This window comes from Schistocerca americana, chromosome 4, assembly GCF_021461395.2.
Source record: "Schistocerca americana isolate TAMUIC-IGC-003095 chromosome 4, iqSchAmer2.1, whole genome shotgun sequence".
In the NCBI taxonomy this organism is placed as follows: Eukaryota; Metazoa; Arthropoda; class Insecta; order Orthoptera; family Acrididae; genus Schistocerca; species Schistocerca americana.
This window is the reverse complement of record NC_060122.1, coordinates 362704755-362724703: the sequence shown is the minus strand read 5'-3', so window position 1 is coordinate 362724703 and position 19949 is coordinate 362704755. Positions and strand designations below refer to the sequence as shown.

The window sequence follows — 19949 nt, the reverse complement described above, 5'->3', positions numbered from 1 at the left end:
AACAGACAGCCAACAGCGCATTCGTCGGCTATAGCAGCGCGGCCTTTCTTCTGCCCACGTCTCTCTTCCCCCGTTTTGTTTCCGTTTTTTTTCTCATTTCGCCAGCTGCGGAAGCCCCGAGATGAAAACCAACACAGTTCTCTCTGACCACTCTGTCACTGCATCGGCCATATCAGACCCGAGTCGAGCTGCGCCTGTCCCGGACAATCCCCGGGGAGTGAAAGTGAATTGTGAGCCCCATGCCACAGGAGATGACCCCTGAAAGAGGCCCCATCGGCCGCGGAAACCGCATCAGTGACGGCCGTGTCGGTGACGTGCTGCCAAAGCTGATAAAGCAGACAATTCCGTCCTCCGACTCCATCTCGACCGTAGAAATTGATTGGCCGTCTACGCGATGTGAATTTGGCGCGAGAGAAAAGACAATCACTCGGCGCAATTTCATCGGGAGTCACTGCAGCGACTTGCGTCCTCAGTACTCTGGAACTAAATGTCATTCTGTGTTTAACGGCGTCCTTGTTCCCCCCACCCCTCCCTCCGAACCACCTCGTCCCCAGTTTTAGCGTTACTCCCTTCCGCCACTGTTACTTGAATGCTGTTCACGGTGTAATTTTTTTTGTCTTTTTCCTATCCAGCATATCTTTCCGGATGATGACATTTCCCTGTTGCGACACAAAAAAAATTTCTTCGACTTATTAGTGTCAGTTTTAAGATTTTTCCAATAAAAGGCATTGGAATTAAATATGATTCTACACAGTTCGTTAATTCTTATCAAACAACTGCGAATTCTTATAATCTGTCTTTTACGTCAGCCTTAACGCAGGAAGAACCTCTCAGTAAATGCTCCATCACAGTTTCTGTTCGTGATTAATCTGCTCATTCTATAAATCAATTGTCTAGTCGCACTGCGTAGCTCTTTGCTTTAAGATCACTTACGACATTCGTCGTGGCGGTGATTACGACATTCGTCGTGGCGGTGATCATTAGATCACAATCTAATTTGTGCGATTGGCCCCTTTTGAATTATGCAAACCCTAATGATTCAATTTTCTGAGTTTCAATGCAACTCTCATTTTTTCTCCGTGAATTCTATTTCTTTCATCAGTTCATTTTGTTCATGTTTCCTTCGCAGTTTCGTTCTCCGACTGCATTTCTTATCCGTAAATTTTTTCTCTGTACGAGCCAGTGCTTAAAATTTCGGAGGAATTTATCTGGGAGCTTTACAGACCTTTTTTGTTTCTTTTTTTTTTTTTTTTTTGTTTTACATGTTGAATCATGGGAATGGTTTTTCAGGTTATGTTAAAATTTTGTAGGAACGTTTTGCTGTTCGGAGTTTTCTGGAAGCGTCCATAAAATTTTAATCTTGTTTCCGAATGTCTGCCGCGAGTCTGGATAATTTTCTGATTTTTTTTTCTTATAACCGTCTTCTGACCGTTTTCGCCCATACTCTTTCTCCAAATTTTGCATTCGTCTTGAAGGTTGTTTTCCATGTAGCCTTTATGTGAGCTGTGCTAGTTTCGCTGGCATACAGAGCTTCTGGTTCATACATTGTAGTGCCTAATTTTTGTATGTGTGGAGAAACGTTCCGTGCCACAGTCTGTAAAAACGGAAACCATATAGGATTGCTTTGTTGTCCTCGTTTCTGTCTGTCCGACTGTGCAAAACCGTTTTTCTGAGGAACCGGTAACCGCGTCAAGTTGAAATTTATGTCACGTATGAAGGTCTACGGTCGCTTGGAGAAGAAAAATATGAACCTTCTACACTCCTGGAAATGGAAAAAAGAACACATTGACATCGGTGTGTCAGACCCACCATACTTGCTCCGGACACTGCGAGAGGGCTGTACAAGCAATGATCACACGCACGGCACAGCGGACACACCAGGAACCGCGGTGTTGGCCGTCGAATGGCGCTAGCTGCGCAGCATTTGTGCACCGCCGCCGTCAGTGTCAGCCAGTTTGCCGTGGCATACGGAGCTCCATCGCAGTCTTTAACACTGGTAGCATGCCGCGACAGCGTGGACGTGAACCGTATGTGCAGTTGACGGACTTTGAGCGAGGGCGTATAGTGGGAATGCGGGAGGCCGGGTGGACGTACCGCCGAATTGATCAACACGTGGGGCGTGAGGTCTCCACAGTACATCGATGTTGTCGCCAGTGGTTGGCGGAAGGTGCACGTTCCCGTCGACCTGGGACCGGACCGCAGCGACGCACGGATGCACGCCAAGACCGTAGGATCCTACGCAGTGCCGTAGGGGACCGCACCGCCACTTCCCAGCAAATTAGGGACACTGTTGCTCCTGGGGTATCGGCGAGGACCATTCGCAACCGTCTCCATGAAGCTGGGCTACGGTCCCGCACACCGTTAGGCCGTCTTCCGCTCACGCTCCAACATCGTGCAGCCCGCCTCCAGTGGTGTCGCGACAGGCGTGAATGGAGGGACGAATGGAGACGTGTCGTCTTCAGCGATGAGAGTCGCTTCTGCCTTGGTGCCAATAATGGTCGTATGCGTGTTTGGCGCCGTGCAGGTGAGCGCCACAATCAGGACTGCATACGACCGAGGCACACAGGGCCAACACCCGGCATCATGGTGTGGGGAGCGATCTCCTACACTGGCCGTACACCACTGGTGATCGTCGAGGGGACACTGAATAGTGCACGGTACATCCAAACCGTCATCGAACCCATCGTTCTACCATTCCTAGACCGACAAGGGAACTTGCTGTTCCAGCAGGAGAATGCACGTCCGCATGTATCCCGTGCCACCCAACGTGCTCTAGAAGGTGTAAGTCAACTACCCTGGCCAGCAAGATCTCCGGATCTGTCCCCCATTGAGCGTGTTTGGGACTGGATGAAGCGTCGTCTCACGCGGTCTGCACATCCAGCACGAACGCTGGTCCAACTGAGGCGCCAGGTGGAAATGGCATGGCAAGCCGTTCCACAGGACTACATCCAGCATCTGTACGATCGTCTCCATGGGAGAATAGCAGCCTGCATTGCTGCGACAGGTGGATATACACTGTACTAGTGCCGACATTGTGCATGCTCTGTTGCCTGTGTCTATGTGCTTGTGGTTCTGTCAGTGTGATCATGTGATGTATCTGACCCCAGGAATGTGTCAATAAAGTTTCCCCTTCCTGGGACAATGAATTCACGGTGTTCTTATTTCAATTTCCAGGAGTGTAATTTAAGGCAATAAAATTTTGTTAGATATTTTGATGTTAACAAACTCGGTCGTCAAAACATAAAGTGTACTTCTCGTTGACCTAGAATCATGAAATTTGCTAAGAAGCAATATTTCACAGTGCAACCAAAGGAAAAAATCCGACAGTTGTTTATTTCTAGCTATACCACACGAAAAACATTTTTATCATTTGTTATCAGGCTCTCTGTTCGTCCTTTCGTCTGTTAAGACCCCTTTTTTCTCGGAAACGCATTGACGCATGCGGTTGAAATTTATATTACGTACCAACATCTTAGTACCTTGGTGGTATAATAAACGTTAGCTTCCAAAATAACGCAACCAGAAGATACGGCCATTTACGTCACGTATTTTTATACTCGTAATCTCCCTCACTGAAACCTATCAGATACTTTCCCTTGACGTAGAATCACTGAATTCGGCCAGAGGAATGGTTTCACAGTACAAGCAAAGGAAAAAACATCAGGAAATTGGTAATTTGCTATAATATCATACGAGAAAATATTTCTTTTGTCATTTGTTACGCGACTTCATGCTTGAAATTAAAAATAAAATATTTGAAAGTCTTGGAAGCCCCAGGACCAATATCGTGCTCTTAGAAAAGTTTATAATAGACAAAATTCGGCGAGGTCCTCGATTCCCGGAATGAATGAGCTGTCGATATACACAATTACGTTTGTACGGAACCTCAGTGCGCGAGCCCTACTCGCGCCTGGCCAGTTGTTTTTGTTGTTGTTGTTGTTTTTGTAGATGTCGAGAGTTGTTCCTTAGGCCCTCTTGAGTTTCCGTGATGTATTCTCTGTATGTTTTTTCTCCCCTATTTTGATTTTATGTATTTATTTTTTTGGCATTTGCGTGATTCATTTTACCCATGAAAAGTATATTGAGTCGTCATTGCCCTGGATGACTTAATTTACATCTGATATTTAAGTTAATTTAAACAATCTCTGTTTTTACTATATATTATAAACTGTAGTCCTCCACCACATTTTTCTTTCCGTATTTGAAGGCCAATCTCAGGAACTACTGTACGGATTTTGATACGGCTTTCGCTAAAAGCTACACCGTGTCATGATGAAAGTTAATTAAGTAATTTATTACACTAAGCCAGACCAGTTGTCCGGACGCAGATACTTAGTGCCATACGTGAGAAGGCCGGACGGATCGCTAGTAATTCATAACCAACTGTAAGACATAAAAGTAATGTGAAACTACAGTAACGTAGACAATAATTGACTGAATTGTTTTAAACTGTAGATTTCTCAGTACGTTAATTCTTCGAAGGTATTCTTGGTCTTGAAACAAGTGGTTTAGATTTGGATATCCGCTCGTTCCAAAAATCTAGCCAGACTGGCGCTATCCTCATTCCGTACCTGCAGCAGCATTGTCGTAATGCGATGGGTAGAGCTATTCCCTTTTTTATTAATCCTGTATAAAGTATGATCCGCTGTCTTTCGGATATTGAGCATCCCAGTATCATGTAGTTGGGACCGACAAGTTAACCTGGGTGACCCTTGCAATATGCAGATACCAATCTTTTCATCCTATGTAGGTGTGTTGGTGACATCCAGCCCCAGACTGATGCGAATTAGTCATGTCTGAGAGAACCTCGGGATTTGAGGTATATGAGGCTCTATTTTCCAAAGCTTCGTCATTTTTTCAAATGCAAGGACAGCCCATCACCTGAAGCTTCGACGACTGACTCACCATCTTATTTTGTCTGAAGCTGGAGCGTCGTTTGGCCCAAAGTAATTGTACATTTTTATGCTGGCGGCCGTATTTGTGTAAAAGTTCATACGTCTACAACGCCTGATGAATTACTTTTGGGTCCCTTTGCTGATATTTTATTAATATTACGGATATTTTAGCATGTGACCTCGACTGATCTGCAGCAACAGGCATGTTTACCCATTGTCGTTTACATTATGCTAAAATGGCTACAGAAATCCATACTTATTACAAAAATGGATGTGTGCTTGTGCTTTATGATGCACGTCTCCACCTAAACCACTGGACGGATTTTAACTAAAATTGGTACCAATATCCCTTTCTTTCAGGCAACAGTCGCTGTGGAGGTAAGAACCACCTATGATAGTTCAGGAAAAATGACGTCGTAAACATTGAGATACATGAAAAACTGCCACATTCTTCATAACCTTTAAATTTATTATTTCCTTCTTGCTAACGCTATTCGCAACACATTTTGCAAATAGTATCCACATATGCTGTTGAATGTACCTGCAAAATTATAGTATGACACATACATCAGTAGATATGACGTCATAAACGACACACGTGAAAAAATGCAGCATCATGTACGAAGTTATAATACACTTATTCTTTACTACTAAGACACTCCCTCAACTGAGTGAACTTAAAAAACTACGTGACACCTGGCAGCACCTTTGACGGTTTTCAATTGTGAAACGCAAATCGCTGTAGGCGAAAAAAGTCGCCGCATATAGAGCTACGATGGGGGATTGCCACAGAGACGCTCGCCTTGTATACAGGTGAAGTAGCTGTACCCATCGTGCTGAAACTGTCCGGGATGTTACACGACAAACACAATTTATTTTTTGTTTCCGTTTCTAATAGAATGCTGGTAAAATGAACATCCGGGGAAAGACAGGTTTGTTATTTAGAATGTAAGAAACGAAAAATTAAACGAAAATTAACACCTAAAAGTTCATGGAACTTACATGACTCTGATTCGTGTTGTCGTACCATAGTCTGCTGTGCACAAGTCACAATTACTTTTGCCTAAGTTCATCCTTAACACAGAAAGAAGTTTTTATGTTTCTGCCTCTTTCAGTTCTGCTACTGTAAAGACAGTCTGTTTCCATTGCACACCTCTTACTTGCCTGTCATATCTTTGGCGCTTGCAGACTGGGTGGTGCAACCTGTTTTGTTTAGCGATACGTCAGCCACATGTATCTGCTACAGTCTATTAATATTTTCTCTTTCAGTTTTTTTTTCCTGTTACGCCGTTTATATCAAGAATTGAGATATGGCAAGCATTTTGTTCGTGTGTGTGTGTGTGTGTGTGTGTGTGTGTGTGTTTGTGTGTGTGTGTGTGTGTGTGTGTGTGTGTGTGTGTGTGTGTGCGTGCGCGCGTGCGTGAGAGAGAGAGCGAGAGAGAGAGAGAGAGAGAGTGAGTGAGTGAGTGAGTGAGCGAGCGAGCGAGCCAGCGCGCGCACTTTATTGATTGATCGACTGATAGATGTTTGTGCCTGTGTTTCAGACGAGAAGTTTCTGTGTTCTCGATAACGTTTTATTTTTTCTGCAATTTAGTAACATTTTCGTTCATTTTAATCACGTTCGTTTCAACAGACTATAGTATAGTCACTAAAGGCCTTATTGTCGTTCGCCTAAAACAATTTTATAAAAATACGGCATTTCGGTCTTTGATCGCTATTTTTAATAAAAATAGCGGTCAAAGACTGAAATGCCATATTTTTATTTAATGAACGATCACGGAAATCCCATTAAGACAATCATGTCTAGTTTTGATAAAACAATTCTGTCTTCATCAATCTCCTCTCTTTACCACCGCACAGCGTGGACGCTGGTACGTGTTGACATATAAATCTGGATACTTGTGTGTGAAGGGAGAGGGAGGAGAGAAAAGAATGCAAGTACATTCTGTTTCAAAATGTTAGGGAAAACGTGACTAAAAGGAGGGATCAGTTGATAGGACACCTCGTGAAGCGATAAGGAATTTTAAGTTTGATAACGGAGTGTAATTCGGAGAGAGGCTAGTACGGGATAGACTGCTGTGGAGAGTTTCATTACATCAGTCTGCAACTGAACGCTGCAACACAAATAACAATAACAACAACATCGACACGAAAATAATAGTGTACATGCAGCATGCTTATTACTTGACAATAATTCATCTTATTGACTACTGTAGGCAGTCGTAAATTACGTAGTAAATTGTAACTGTTGTCTCATCAGCGGTGTTTTTGCAGTCTGTTGCTTTGTGAACTCAAATGAGAATCTCTGGAGAGAAGACGACGCTCTTTTCGCGAGGCCCTATTGCGGAGATTTAGGGAACGCGCATCTGATGCCCACTGCCGAACGATTCTCCTCCCGCCGACGTACATTTCGCGTAAGAACGACGACGATGGTTTAAGAGAAGTTAGGGCTAGTACGGAGGCTCATAAACAGTTGTTTTTCCGTCGCTGTACTTGCAAATGGAACAGGAAAGGAGATGGCTAGTAGTGGTACAGGGTATCTTCCGCCATGCACCGAACAGCGGAAATTTGGAAATTTGAGGTAAGGTCTTATGGGACCAAACTGCCGAGGTCATCGGTCCCTAGGCTTACACACTATTTAATCTAACTTAAACTAACTTACGCTAAGGACGACATACACACCCATGCCCGACGGAGGACTCGAACCTCCGACAGGGGGAGCCGCGCGGACCGTGACAAGACGCCCAAGACCGCGCGGCTACCCCGCGCGGCCTCCGAACAGTGGCCTGCAGAGTATGTAAGTAGATGTAGATTTGCATGCTGCGTTGGTAAAACCGCCTTCCGATTCTTTGTATGTGACATCAGTATCCTGGACACTTTCTTCGTCACTACTTAGAAGTCAAACTTGTATTACAACTTACGTTTTTCAGTATATTTGAAATAAACACACACTTTCACTCAGTCATCTGCAGCTACTACTCTGTAGCTGTGTGTCTGCCACTCTGTTTATTGTTCTATATCATGTTTTTGTTCCATTTTTCTATTGGATTTAAGTACCAGTGGTACTGAGGTTGACTGTTAAAATACTGATAGTCAGGCAATATATTACTTGTGAAGTATATATGTTTGTCAAAATGGAAATCTATTTCTTAACAATTGTATTTTTTAAATTTATTTTAATGTTTATCTCACGTATGTGTAGTCGACTCCAAGATAATATTGCCTTATCTTCCAGTACTTGGGCATCGTCAATCGAAAACTGCCGTTCCATCAAGTTACAGTAACAGTACTTACGGGATTCGATTTATGCACCATGCCTAACTGGTAACTGAGAATGAGACAGCATTGACTTGGAATCTTTTATACATACATGGGACAAACATTAAAATTAAAAAAAAATGCAGCTATAAGAGAATATATTTCTATTAGAATAAACAGACGACAGCTGAAACTTCTGTGGATATTGAGTACGTAGCCGATTCCAGGAAACTAGAGGTATACACATTCAGAAAAACAATAGAATGGATTCTTGATGGAAGATATGAATGCGGTATTTTTGAACAAATAAAACGCTTTATAATTCTGTACGCCGTTATCTACTTCATTTTCCGAATTCCCAGACACCACTAAATTGATTAGGGAGACGAGTGTCACACAGGAAACATACGTTCAAGGTACGAAATGTTTTATTTTAGAATGTGAAAGATACATAGCACACGCAGGCTACAGCTGTAAGAGTGGATCAGGGCAGACAGCGACACCTGTCGGTGACGCAGCTGGTCCTGGAGTAGTTGAGCAGCTTCATGCAGAAACCACGGCAGGGAGACGGGTAGCCGTCGCTGGCAGAACACGGCTCATTCGTGTCCACGGCTGTTGACAGACACAGAAAAACGAGCATCACGATCGTGTTCTTGACTTTCTGTCTACACTGGGCATGTGTTTTATGTATGTGAGAGCAAGGTAGGCAGGTAAGCTACATTTTAATGTTTGTGTTGGGGATAACGGAACCAATGACTTCACGACTCTTGGACTTTCACGCTAACAATTTAACTACCGGCATTTTGTTGAAATATTTAATTTGTTTTATAGTTAACTGTGGTCGGAAAGCTTCTAATGATCAAAGGCGATTTTTTAAATAGCATCGTATTGGTTTAAGAAATTGATGCTGACGCACTCATTTTCAAATGCCATAAGAGCGCCTGCCCATAAGGTCCCTTTTTTAGACTTTGCAGCATCTTTGAAGGGAACATCAAGAAACCACTGGGACAATGGGTGGAAGACTGGTAGTCTCTGCAGGGGGCGGTCATGTAGTGCGCTATACATTTGCGTAGATCCCATACAGTGGAATGCGAAACAAACATACCACACATATTTCAATGTGATACTGGTCCTGGAAACAGCAAAGATCAAGTTCTTCAGATTGTCGCCAGACTTACTTGCGGCGGTGGTAGTAGAGATCTGACAGTTCACATGTAACCTACAGCTGAGATACTTGGTAAACTTTAGTTTAACTTTAATTTCTTGCGTTATTGTTTTATAGCTGATATTTCATGAAAATGAGATGCTAAGACGATAGTAAGCGTAAGACTCAGAGGAGCACTATGTGAATAGCTTTTAGATTAACACCTGTGTCATACAGGGAGAGAGTCACCGGTTTTGTTCAACATAGCGCTGGATGAAGTGATCAAACAGCGCCAAGCAATAAACGTGGAAATGGATACACCAAAGACTCAAGCCGGAGACAAAAAGTCAATAGAGTCCAATCGGACTGCCTAGACTTTGCGGGGGGCATAACGATAGTGAGATGGAAACAGATACAAAGAAACAATTCGACAACCTAAGAAAATAGCCGGGAGAGTGGAACTGAGGACCGTCTAGAATAGGACAACACCAGAAGACACCTATCAAAAGGTGGACAAATACAAATACCTGCGAGAACTTGTAACAGTAATAAACAGGAGCAATGAGGGGAAAATAAACAAGATGACGAAGATGAGGTCATCCTTCTGTAGGACCAAAGATACATGCAACAAAAAAAATATTTCTACGGATGCAAAGATAATACACTACAAGAGAACGGTGAGGAGCCGGCCGGTGTGGCCGTGCGGTTAAAGGCGCTTCAGTCTGGAACCGCGTGACCGCTACGGTCGCAGGTTCGAATCCTGCCTCGGGCATGGATGTGTGTGATGTCCTTAGGTTAGTTAGGTTTAATTAGTTCTAAGTTCTAGGCGACTGATGACCTCAGAAGTTAAGTCGCATAGTGCTCAGAGCCATTTAGAACGGTGAGGAATGCGGTACTATAATCGGCGTAGACGATAATACTAGAAAGAAATGGTGCGGACCAACTAGAGAAAGAAGAGAGAAAACTACTGGGTCCTGAGCACGAAGATAATATCAGGAGAAATCAGCAAGTTTTGCGGGGCGTGTTGTCAGGATTAATATGGGTAGAATGACTAAAAATGGTATAGGAACCAACGGCTAGGGCAAGAGAAAAGACAGGACCAAGTGATTTGTTGCACTCCAGAATGAGTGGTGCGAACTCGCAAATAAAGTGGAAGTGAAAGAATTCCATAACAGAGAAGGATATGGGAAAAGATAGAGCGTCGCCAGTGCAACAGACATGAGAAGGGAGTGCTGAAGACCTTGAAAGAAAAGCCCGAGAGAAAAAAAGAAAGGATAAACAGCTTCTGCGGGAGAAGAAGAAAATGCATCCATGAAAGGGTTACACGTGGTCCTACAAAGGCGTGGCCGAGCGGTTCTAGGCGCTTCATTCTGGAACCGCGCGATCGCTACGGTCGCAGGTTCGAATCCTGCCTCGGGCATGGATGTGTGTGATGTCCTTCGGTTAGTTACGTTTAAGTAGTTTTAAGTTCTAGGGGACTGATGACCTCAGATGTTAAGTCCCATAGTGCTGAGAGCCATTTGAACCATTTGAGCCTACAAAGGCCGTAACGAAAGAAGAAGAAGAAGAAGAAGAAGAAGAAGAAAAGGAGGGGGAGGAAGAGGAGATACTCTTGTTTTTAAGACTTGTACGCGTTTTCCTTGTACGAGACATCATGAACATAGCAATTGTTGTACTAGTACTTTATGGCATACTCGCCATGTAGATCTATGAATGAAATAATGCGTTTGGCAAAGAGACAGCTTGAGTTTGTGGTACTGTGAGTGTACAAGTATTTTTCATACGCTGGAGATGGCTTTATGACTGTAAAAATTGAAACCTAGGGGTAAAAACGTTCTCGACTGACCGTCCGTGTTGCATCGGCACTCCCTGTTGACGCAGCGCGCCAGTTCGAAGCCTCTTCGTGCACACGGTTCGATGCACACGGGTGGGAAGCCGTCGTCGTTCTCGCAGGCGACATTAGTGCTGAACGCTGAAACATCGAGAGATATCATTCATTCACACACACACAAACTTTTTCTCAGGCTACGTTATTTCAGCACGAAATAGACTAAAAACTAATGACTGAAATCCTCCTGTACTCCGACCTACCCACTTAAAAGAAGCAGTGAAAGATGAAAAAATGTTTTAAACGTACTGCTGTGAAACGGCTTTTTACTTTTATCTAGCAAGATATTCTGCGGTTTGTTCTCGCCTTCTCGTATTAGAATCACGCTGAGAACGTCCTGCGTGTAGCAGACACTTCAAATATAAACAGTGTGATTCCGAACTCCACAGATATTGTTCGGGTACATTTTCTGAGTATTTTAGCATAAGCAGTCTGTGGTCCCCAACGGCTCATTACGGAGTAATTTTATTCCAATCATTTTATTTTGAAACTCTTCCATCGGTCCGTGTTAGCGTAAAAACACAAATATGCGAATGTTATTTCACCTTAATGCAAAACACAGCAGACCACACCCCAGCAGAAAAAAAGAAACAGATGGTACACACCATCATACAATAATAAAATAGCATTTAGAATTAGAAACATATCGGAAAAGCAAGGGATCCCAATAACATTCACAACAAACAGTACAGTTCAACAAAGGCTCAGACAAAAGAACGTCAGACAAATTCAGCTCTGAAGGAATATACCAATTGACATGTAAGTCTTGTCAAGCCCGATGCATAGACAAACAAGCAGAAACTTCAGAATAAGCTACACAAAGCATATGAGAACTCTGAAGAGTGACAGCTCACATTCCACTTTCGCAGAACATCTAATGAATAAAAACCACCACCACCACACTAATATCGAAACAGATCTACACATACTGAAACATAGCAACAGTTTACACCGAAAACCAACAACAGGAGAAAATTATTACATGTAAAAGGCTATAGTGGGAAGAGAAAAACGTAGTAATAGAAAACACAACACTTTTCAACAACACGGTCTTTAAAGGCTGTAAGAGAACTGATACTACATATCCGTCACACAAATTGACATAAATAAGACACAAGAGTCGTCGTAACTTCCACTACCTCGAGTATGCTATTCATTCTCGCGATAAAGGAGAACTGCAAGATGGCGTAATGTTTTGAATTACAACCAACTTACAAAAGTTATGTTTTTTGTGTTTAAAAGCAACGGCGAGCCAACGAACGTGAGCATACGACAAGTTTCGTAACATACTAACGGTATCCACTCAGGATACTTGGTATTAGCCACACTACCGCAATTCCCAATAGTGTAAAACTGACTATATAAGTTCACTTTTTCATATTTGTCAATAACAGCCGTTCATATAGTTGCAGATGACAAGCTGTATGCTGAAGAAACGGCAACAGAAACACGGAAAATATCCCAAAAATAGCGGCAACAAATGTAGAAATCATACTTTGACTTAAAGTAAATAAGGTGGTATGAAACTATTTACAGAATACAATATTTGGAACCAAACGGTTTACACGTAATAATGTTTTATGATGTTTGTAACGATGCTAATTTTGGAGAAAGAAAACCCAATGGTGATGGCGGTATTGTCGTTGAAACTAGGTTGGAAAAGAAAATAAATTAAATAGAGTGTTTTGAATTAAGGCGAACAAAAATCCCATATCGGTAATTTTATTTCGTTTGGTTTCTTACCACCTCTCTATCTATGTATCTATATTACTTTGCAAATGTATGTTAAGTGCAAAAGCGAACGCTATGCGCAGAGTGTCTTCTTCGAAAACAACTTGTTCCGTTCACTCAGTATATTTGTTATTTGAAAAACTACTTCCCTCACGTCCACTTCTGAATGTTTGGCATGGGCAGCTCAACTCGTGTACAGTTGTCCGACGTACACCTCACGTATAGGTTCGCTGATGCGATGGGAAAGCGGCACGACGAAGCTGTACTGAGCTGTTCATCAGTGACAACAACCACATCACAGCACACTCACATCCGTACTTGGCCGCCTACGACAAACCGGATCATTCCGTGTTAGAATGATTGCATATTAAAGGCCTTTTCGCTGTTGTGAAGACTTTTTCACATAAACAAAGGTAATTGGTGTAACACACCGAGTAAATCGTTATAACGTTATGCTCTGTAAAAAGCCACTGGAGACAATTAGAATCTTAATGATTCTACTATTTTATAACAAAATACCATTCCGAGGTGTTCAGTTCTACCCTTACATCAAAATACTCAAAAAAATTTCCGAAAGCATAATGAATGAAAACGAACAAGACACTGTAACACTTATTAATTTTACAAATCGGTTTTCGACTGTTACGTCTTCAACTGGTTCAAAGACGAATACGTCCATTTCCCCAAGTCTAGTGCTGAATGTTTCCTCACTGCCCACTTCTAACTGTAGATACTGTTCATTATCCTGTCCAGACCATGTTGTAAATTACATCTCCTACTCACATATCCCATTTCTCCCATTAAACCCTTTACTGCGGTTTCATTTGTCCCGTAATTTTTTACTTTGCATAATCGCAGTTATTTCACTTAGCTCACCTGTATATCTTACCTCTTTCTAATATTGGACATGTTAAAGATATGGTTATTTGCTCAGCCAATCTTTGCAACATGTCACCAAAGTACATCGTTCAATTGATTTTCTTCTCACAACAATTATTGTAATTTGTTATATTGTTCGTTATTTAATGTTTCAAATACTTTGTCTAAGTTCAATGATTTTGCATAATATTTTTACTGAAACAATTCGTCTCGTTTTAGTCCTAAACCAAACATTAGGAATTGTCTACTTTGGAAATCGAGGTACTCTATAATGCATTAATTTAAAATCTTTGATCTTACAAAATTTCAGAACCATATATCTATCTTGGTTCCTGATTATGGCATAACAGCCGAAAACCGGTTTGTAAAAATAATGAATACTGAAGAATATTACACCAGCGTCGTGTGTGTTTTCATTCATAATGTATAAAATATTCTACCAACAACCGATGAAACAGTAAGTCATTGCAATTCGTGGAAACCTGCGCATGTCGTCTTGAAACAACGTTACAACGAGTTTCCTACTTGCCACCTTCAGGACCCGATAGAGTTTCAACAATGTTTAAGGCTGGTTCTCCCTCATATGTGGAAGAGGAGATTGTGGTGTGGCGACAGAAATCCGAGGTGGGGAGGGGATTGGCTAAAGTAGAGTTAGGGAAGAGCGACAGCGAAATCGTCAAGAGATCAGTGAGCAGACATTATAGGCTTGCATTCTGTAGTATTACTAGATAACATAAATGGATGTTTTGGTGTATCTAAAGCTAGAAGCGTCCGCCACTGCATCTGATAGGTCAAAGTAGATGTCTACCATGCGAAGGACCCGAGTTCGATTCCCGGTACTGCGAAGAGAAGACTGGCACGGGGTGCTTTCGGCCTCCTGATGTCAACTAAGTTGCTACTTGACTTAGATACAGCGGCTCGAAGGTCTGATAAGTCGGCAACGCTGCCGGGAGAGTGGTGTGCTGACCCCTTACATCTGCACGTCGCCGCATGGAAAGGAATGACAAGGCGGTCGACGACCCTTGGGGCCTCAAGGCCTGGACGAGGAATTCGTTTATAGCCAGAAGCAGGACAATGTTCTTCTGTAAACTGTTCGGCAAAAACATGGTTCAAAGTTACATCCAGTCAACGTGATTTGAATTTTCTCTTGTTTCCCTAAATCCATTCAGGCGGAAGACAAGATGGCTTCACAAACAAGACGATAGACAATTTACTTTCTCCATCCTTGTACTAATATCCCCGATGTAATGAGGTATTTCGATCCTACACCATCTTTAGCAGTACGCTATGACAGATGCTTCCGAACTGCTTGAAGGCGTACCGATGGCTACTGCGAGCGTAGTATCTCAGTTGTATATAACAATGTGCCGGCCAGAGTGGCCGAGCTGTTCTAGGCGCTACAGTCTGGAACCGCGCGACCTCTGCGGTCGCAGGTTCGAATCCTGCCCCGGGCATGGATGTGTGTGATGTCCCTAAGTTAGTTAGGTTTAAGTAGTTCTAAGTCCTAGGGGACTGATGACCTCAGAAGTTAAGACCCGTAGTGCTCACAGCCATTTGAACCATTTTGAGCCATTTATAACAATGTGAACCTATGTCGATATATAAAAATTCTTACGCTTAATTCAGCTGTAGTGTGCGGCCGTGTGCCATGCATCCGCGCCTCGTTAGTTTGAGGGTAAGTTGTGGGTACACCAGACGGAAAACAAGCGTGTAACAGAAATTAGGAATATTACGTTTTTAAAAGCAGAATGGAAACGGAGAGCAATTATTTATAAAGAGAAAAGGAAGTGGGATTTAGTTCGTAATATATGGTCTATTTAGTTAATTGCACCGTAATAGAGGAAGGAGTGCGCAACTGAAACTGAAAAATTTCTAATAATGTGGTAATGCTGGCTCGTCGTATATGTGGAAAACGTTTCACGTAATTGTAAGAGAAAGAGATTCACAAAATTTGCAGCAGTTTTAAGTACTGTTAGAGCTACTCGAACGCCTATAACAAGATTCTCTGTTATTCTTTTTTTATGAAAGTAAAGAACTTAATTATTTCCACATAATCGAATGCAAGAGAAAACATTTGTTTCAAAAAAATAAGAATGTATTCTTCGATGACGATTAAAAACGTACAGTATGTAATTTCTATCAAAACAAATATTACAAATGTGGACTGTTAGTAATATTATAACAACTGCGCTCTTTGATCATAGTTTTGCGTGAGAATATGCAGAAGTGTGACTTCGTTTCGGGTTATTAATTTGAAAACTATAACAAAAACTAGGTAAAAATAAAAGGTATGTTCTGCAGAGAGGTTGAGTGCCTGTCTCTCTCACTCACTCAAATTGTGACATATAACAAGACAAAAAAATGTCGTGTGGCTAGGGCCTCCCGCCGGGTAGACCGATCGCCGGGTGCAAGTCTTCCGATCTGACGCCACTTCGGCGACTTGCGCGTCGATGGGGATGAAATGATGATGACTAGGACAACACAACACCCAGTCCCTGGGCGGAGAAAATCTCCGACCCAGCCGGGAATCGAACCCAGCCCCTAAGGATTGACATTCTGTCGCGCTGACCACCTTTTTTTCCTTTCTTTTTTTTTATCTCATTTTGTTCGCTTTTTGTTCGTTGCATCTGTTCGGGGCGGACGTTTAAGACATCCGTATAAGTTCGTTGTTGATCGATTAACTCAGTTTTTTTATTACAGAGGGCAGCTAACTCACTGACCGAACACGCTTATCTACCGTGTCGGCTCCACTCAGCTACCGGGGGCCGACAGAGGGAAGAGTGAATGAAAATATAGCAGAACGACTTGTCATAAATGCTAAGGCTTTGAACGCTACCTGTGTCATTCTGAATTTTGTAAATAAGAATGTCTGTATAAATGCGTTGGCCAGAATACGGTATTCTGACATCTATACTTTTAACTTTTTTATTTGTGTAACATTTGTTAGAGAATTCTTATTATTTCTTTCAAAGACCATAGGAATGTCATATTCAAGTGGCCAAAAAAGTTAAACATATTCTACAGAAAATTTAATGACTAAGGAGAAACAAGAGTTCTTTTTCTCGTGTCTTTGTCCAGCATCGGCGCAGGTTCGGCATGGTTGCTGCGGATTTGGCATAGTTTAGGGAGTGACCTGATAGACTTGCCGTCGCCACCGTGTTAAAGAGAAACAATTATTACGAATGGAAGATAATTACATTCACACACTCTGCATTGTTAAGCTCTAGTATTTCGTACGGAGTCTTTTTGCTTCTGTTGTACTTGAAGGCATAGAATCAATCATTTTAACACACTGGAGGTATCAATTAACAAGCGCCTTCAGTCACAACTTTTCGTGTTTTATTAAGTAAACGATGCATTTAGGACCCTATGGGTCCATCTCCAGGAGTAATTTGTCTTAATACATTTTTTAATTTTTCTCTTGAATGAGGTGAAATGCATATTACTGTCACTAAAAAGTTTGATGCTAGGTAATGAATTTTGTAATTCAAACGCGGAAAATATGTGCGAAATAGTGAGGAAGATGAACAGCTTAAACTTACCACATAATATAAGAAAAGCGTTTTTAACGTTTTAGCACCAGCAAACATACTTTTCTCCATCGTTTTCGTACGTGTCACTTCATTCAAGGGGCATATTTGCACACGCATGTTTGTAAACACGTATACACTTCACAGATGTTTTTGTACGAGGTGTTGTCAAAGATGAATTTATACGTAATGCTAAAGATATAATTAATAAACAATTGACATATGCAGTAAATAACTACAGAAAAGGTCTTTAAAATTACTGAAATAACTATAGCCTGCGAAATCTGTTTGTTCATTTTACATTACTGACCACTAAAATTGCTACACCACGAAGATGATGTGCTACAGACGCGAAATTTAACTGACAGGAAGAAGATGCTGTGATATGCAAATGATTAGCTTTTCAGAGCATTCACACAAGGTTGGCGCTGGTGGCGACACCTACAACGTACTGACATGAGGAAAGTTTTCAATCGATTTCTCATACACAAACAGCAGTTGACCGGCGTTGCCTGGCGAAATGTTGTTGTGATGCCTCGTGTAAGGAGAAGAAATGCGTACCATCACGTTTCTGACTTTGATAAAGGTCGCGTTGTAGCCTATCGCGATTGCGGTTTATCGTATCGCGACATTTCTGCTCGCGTTGGTCGAGATCCAATGACTGTTAGCAGAATATGGAATCGGTGGGTTCTGGAGGGTAATAGGGAACGCCGTGCTTGATTCCAACGGCCTCGTATCACTAGCAGTCGAGATGACAGGCATCTTATCCGCATGGCTGTAACGGATCGTGCAGCCACGTCTCGATCCCTAAGTCAAAGGATGGGGACGTTTGCAAGACAACAACCATCTGCACGAACCGTTCGACGACATTTGCAGCAGCTTGGGCTCTCAGCTCAGAGACCATGGCTGCGGTTACCCTTGACGCTGCATCACAGACAGGAGCGCCTGCGATGGTGTACTCAACGACGAACCTGGGTGCACGAATGGCAAAACGTCATGTTTTCGGATGAATCCAGGTTCTGTTTGCAGCATCATGATGGTCGCATCCGTGTTTGGTGACATCGCGGTGAACGCACATTGGAAGCATGTATTCGTCATCGCCATACTGGCGTATCACCCGGCGTGATGGTATGGATTGCCATTGGTTACACGTCTCGGTCACCTCTTGTTCGCATTGTCGGCAATTTGAACAGTGGACGTTACATTTCAGATGTGTTACGATCCGTGGCTCTACCCTTCATTCGATCCCTGCGAAACCCTACATTTCAGCAGGATAATGCACGACCGCATTTTGCAGGTCCTGTACGGGCCTTTCTGGATACAGAAAATGTTCGACTGCTGCCCTGGCGAGCACATTCTCCAAATCTCTCAGAAATTGAAAATGTCTGGTCAGTGGTAGCCGAGCAACTGGATCGTCACAATACGCCAGTCACTACTCTTGATGAACTGTGGTATCGTGTTGAAGCTGCATGGGCAGCTGTACCTGTACACGCCATCCAAACTCTGTTTGACTCAATGCCCAGGCGTATCAAGGCCGTTAATACGGCCAGAGGTGGTTGTTCTGGGTACTGATTTCTCAGGATCTATGCACCCAAACTGCGTGGAAATGTAATCACATGTCGGTCGAGTATAATATATTTGTCCAATGAATACTCGTTTATCATCTGCATTTCTTCTTGGTGTACCAATTTTAATGGCCAGTAGTGTACATATATTCTGGATTTTTCGATTTTGTGTACGTATATCTCCAGTTGTCCCAACAGTTTCTTAATTAACTCATTTCACAACGAGCTGTTCATTTATTGATTTTGTTCTCTAGTGAGACCACGAATTATCTGCTGGATTGGTTTTTGGTGACTGAAGAGAGATTCATTGTAAGGCAACCATTCCTTGTTTTTACGTGCGTTATGTTTACAGTCTTCATGTTACTGGAATAAAATCTGTTTCTCATCTAAAAGCTTCGGTACACTTTTTCAAATCATATTTCCTATAGTATTTATAGAACAGTCTGCATTTAAAATCACTTCCCCAACGACTAGTTCAGCATCCCCCAGATGTATCTGCAGCTGCAAAACCCACTGGCATTCATCAGAACCAAATGCATTATATTTTAACCGAAATCTCTAGTGTTACTTGTGATTGTTCGGGCGAATTTTAATCGGAGCTTTCTGTTGCTCTCAAAAGGGCTCCATACGAAATATTATATGCAGAGGAAAATCTGATAATGTAGACAGTATGAATACTTCTCGGCACATAATTATTTTTCTTTGTATAGAAAATATTTTTTAAAATTTTTTTCACTATTTGAAGATGAGCATCTTTTGGTGTATATTGAGTTAAATGTAACACAAAAATAAGTGAACAACCATGAGCGTACGGTATGAATAAATGTTTTAAATTCTTAGCAACCGTCGTAGCTTAGAGAGACATGGTAGCCCGTGAAGAGAACTTAAGCAGTTACTCAAGATGTAACGACTGTGTGGATTATACAGTCTTGATGCAGGTTGCGTTGTGAGACAGTTTTCAGCTAAGTTCTGGAAACAGTATATAAAACAAAACGATCACAGGCGCAGTCAATTCACTATAAGTGGCTTACAGTGTTTCATGTATGCTACTTCAAGTAT

General features: G+C 42.2%; 2 protein-coding genes across 2 annotated transcripts in view; one reads left to right on the top strand and one right to left on the bottom strand.

Moving 5' to 3' along the window:
- LOC124613483 (calcium/calmodulin-dependent 3',5'-cyclic nucleotide phosphodiesterase 1-like) overlaps window positions 1-19949 on the top strand; it is a 543028-nt gene that overhangs the window by 116194 nt on the left and 406885 nt on the right. The gene's annotated exons all lie outside the window — the stretch shown is intronic.
- Window positions 8564-19949, bottom strand: part of LOC124613024 — a 29358-nt gene continuing 17972 nt past the window's right edge. The window contains exons 2-3 of the mRNA XM_047141581.1: window positions 11144-11269; window positions 8564-8765 (exon numbers count right to left, since the gene is read on the bottom strand). Coding sequence (XP_046997537.1) covers window positions 8638-8765; window positions 11144-11269 — 254 coding nt within the window. The 3' untranslated portion in view covers window positions 8564-8637. The remainder of the gene's footprint in view (window positions 8766-11143; window positions 11270-19949) is intronic.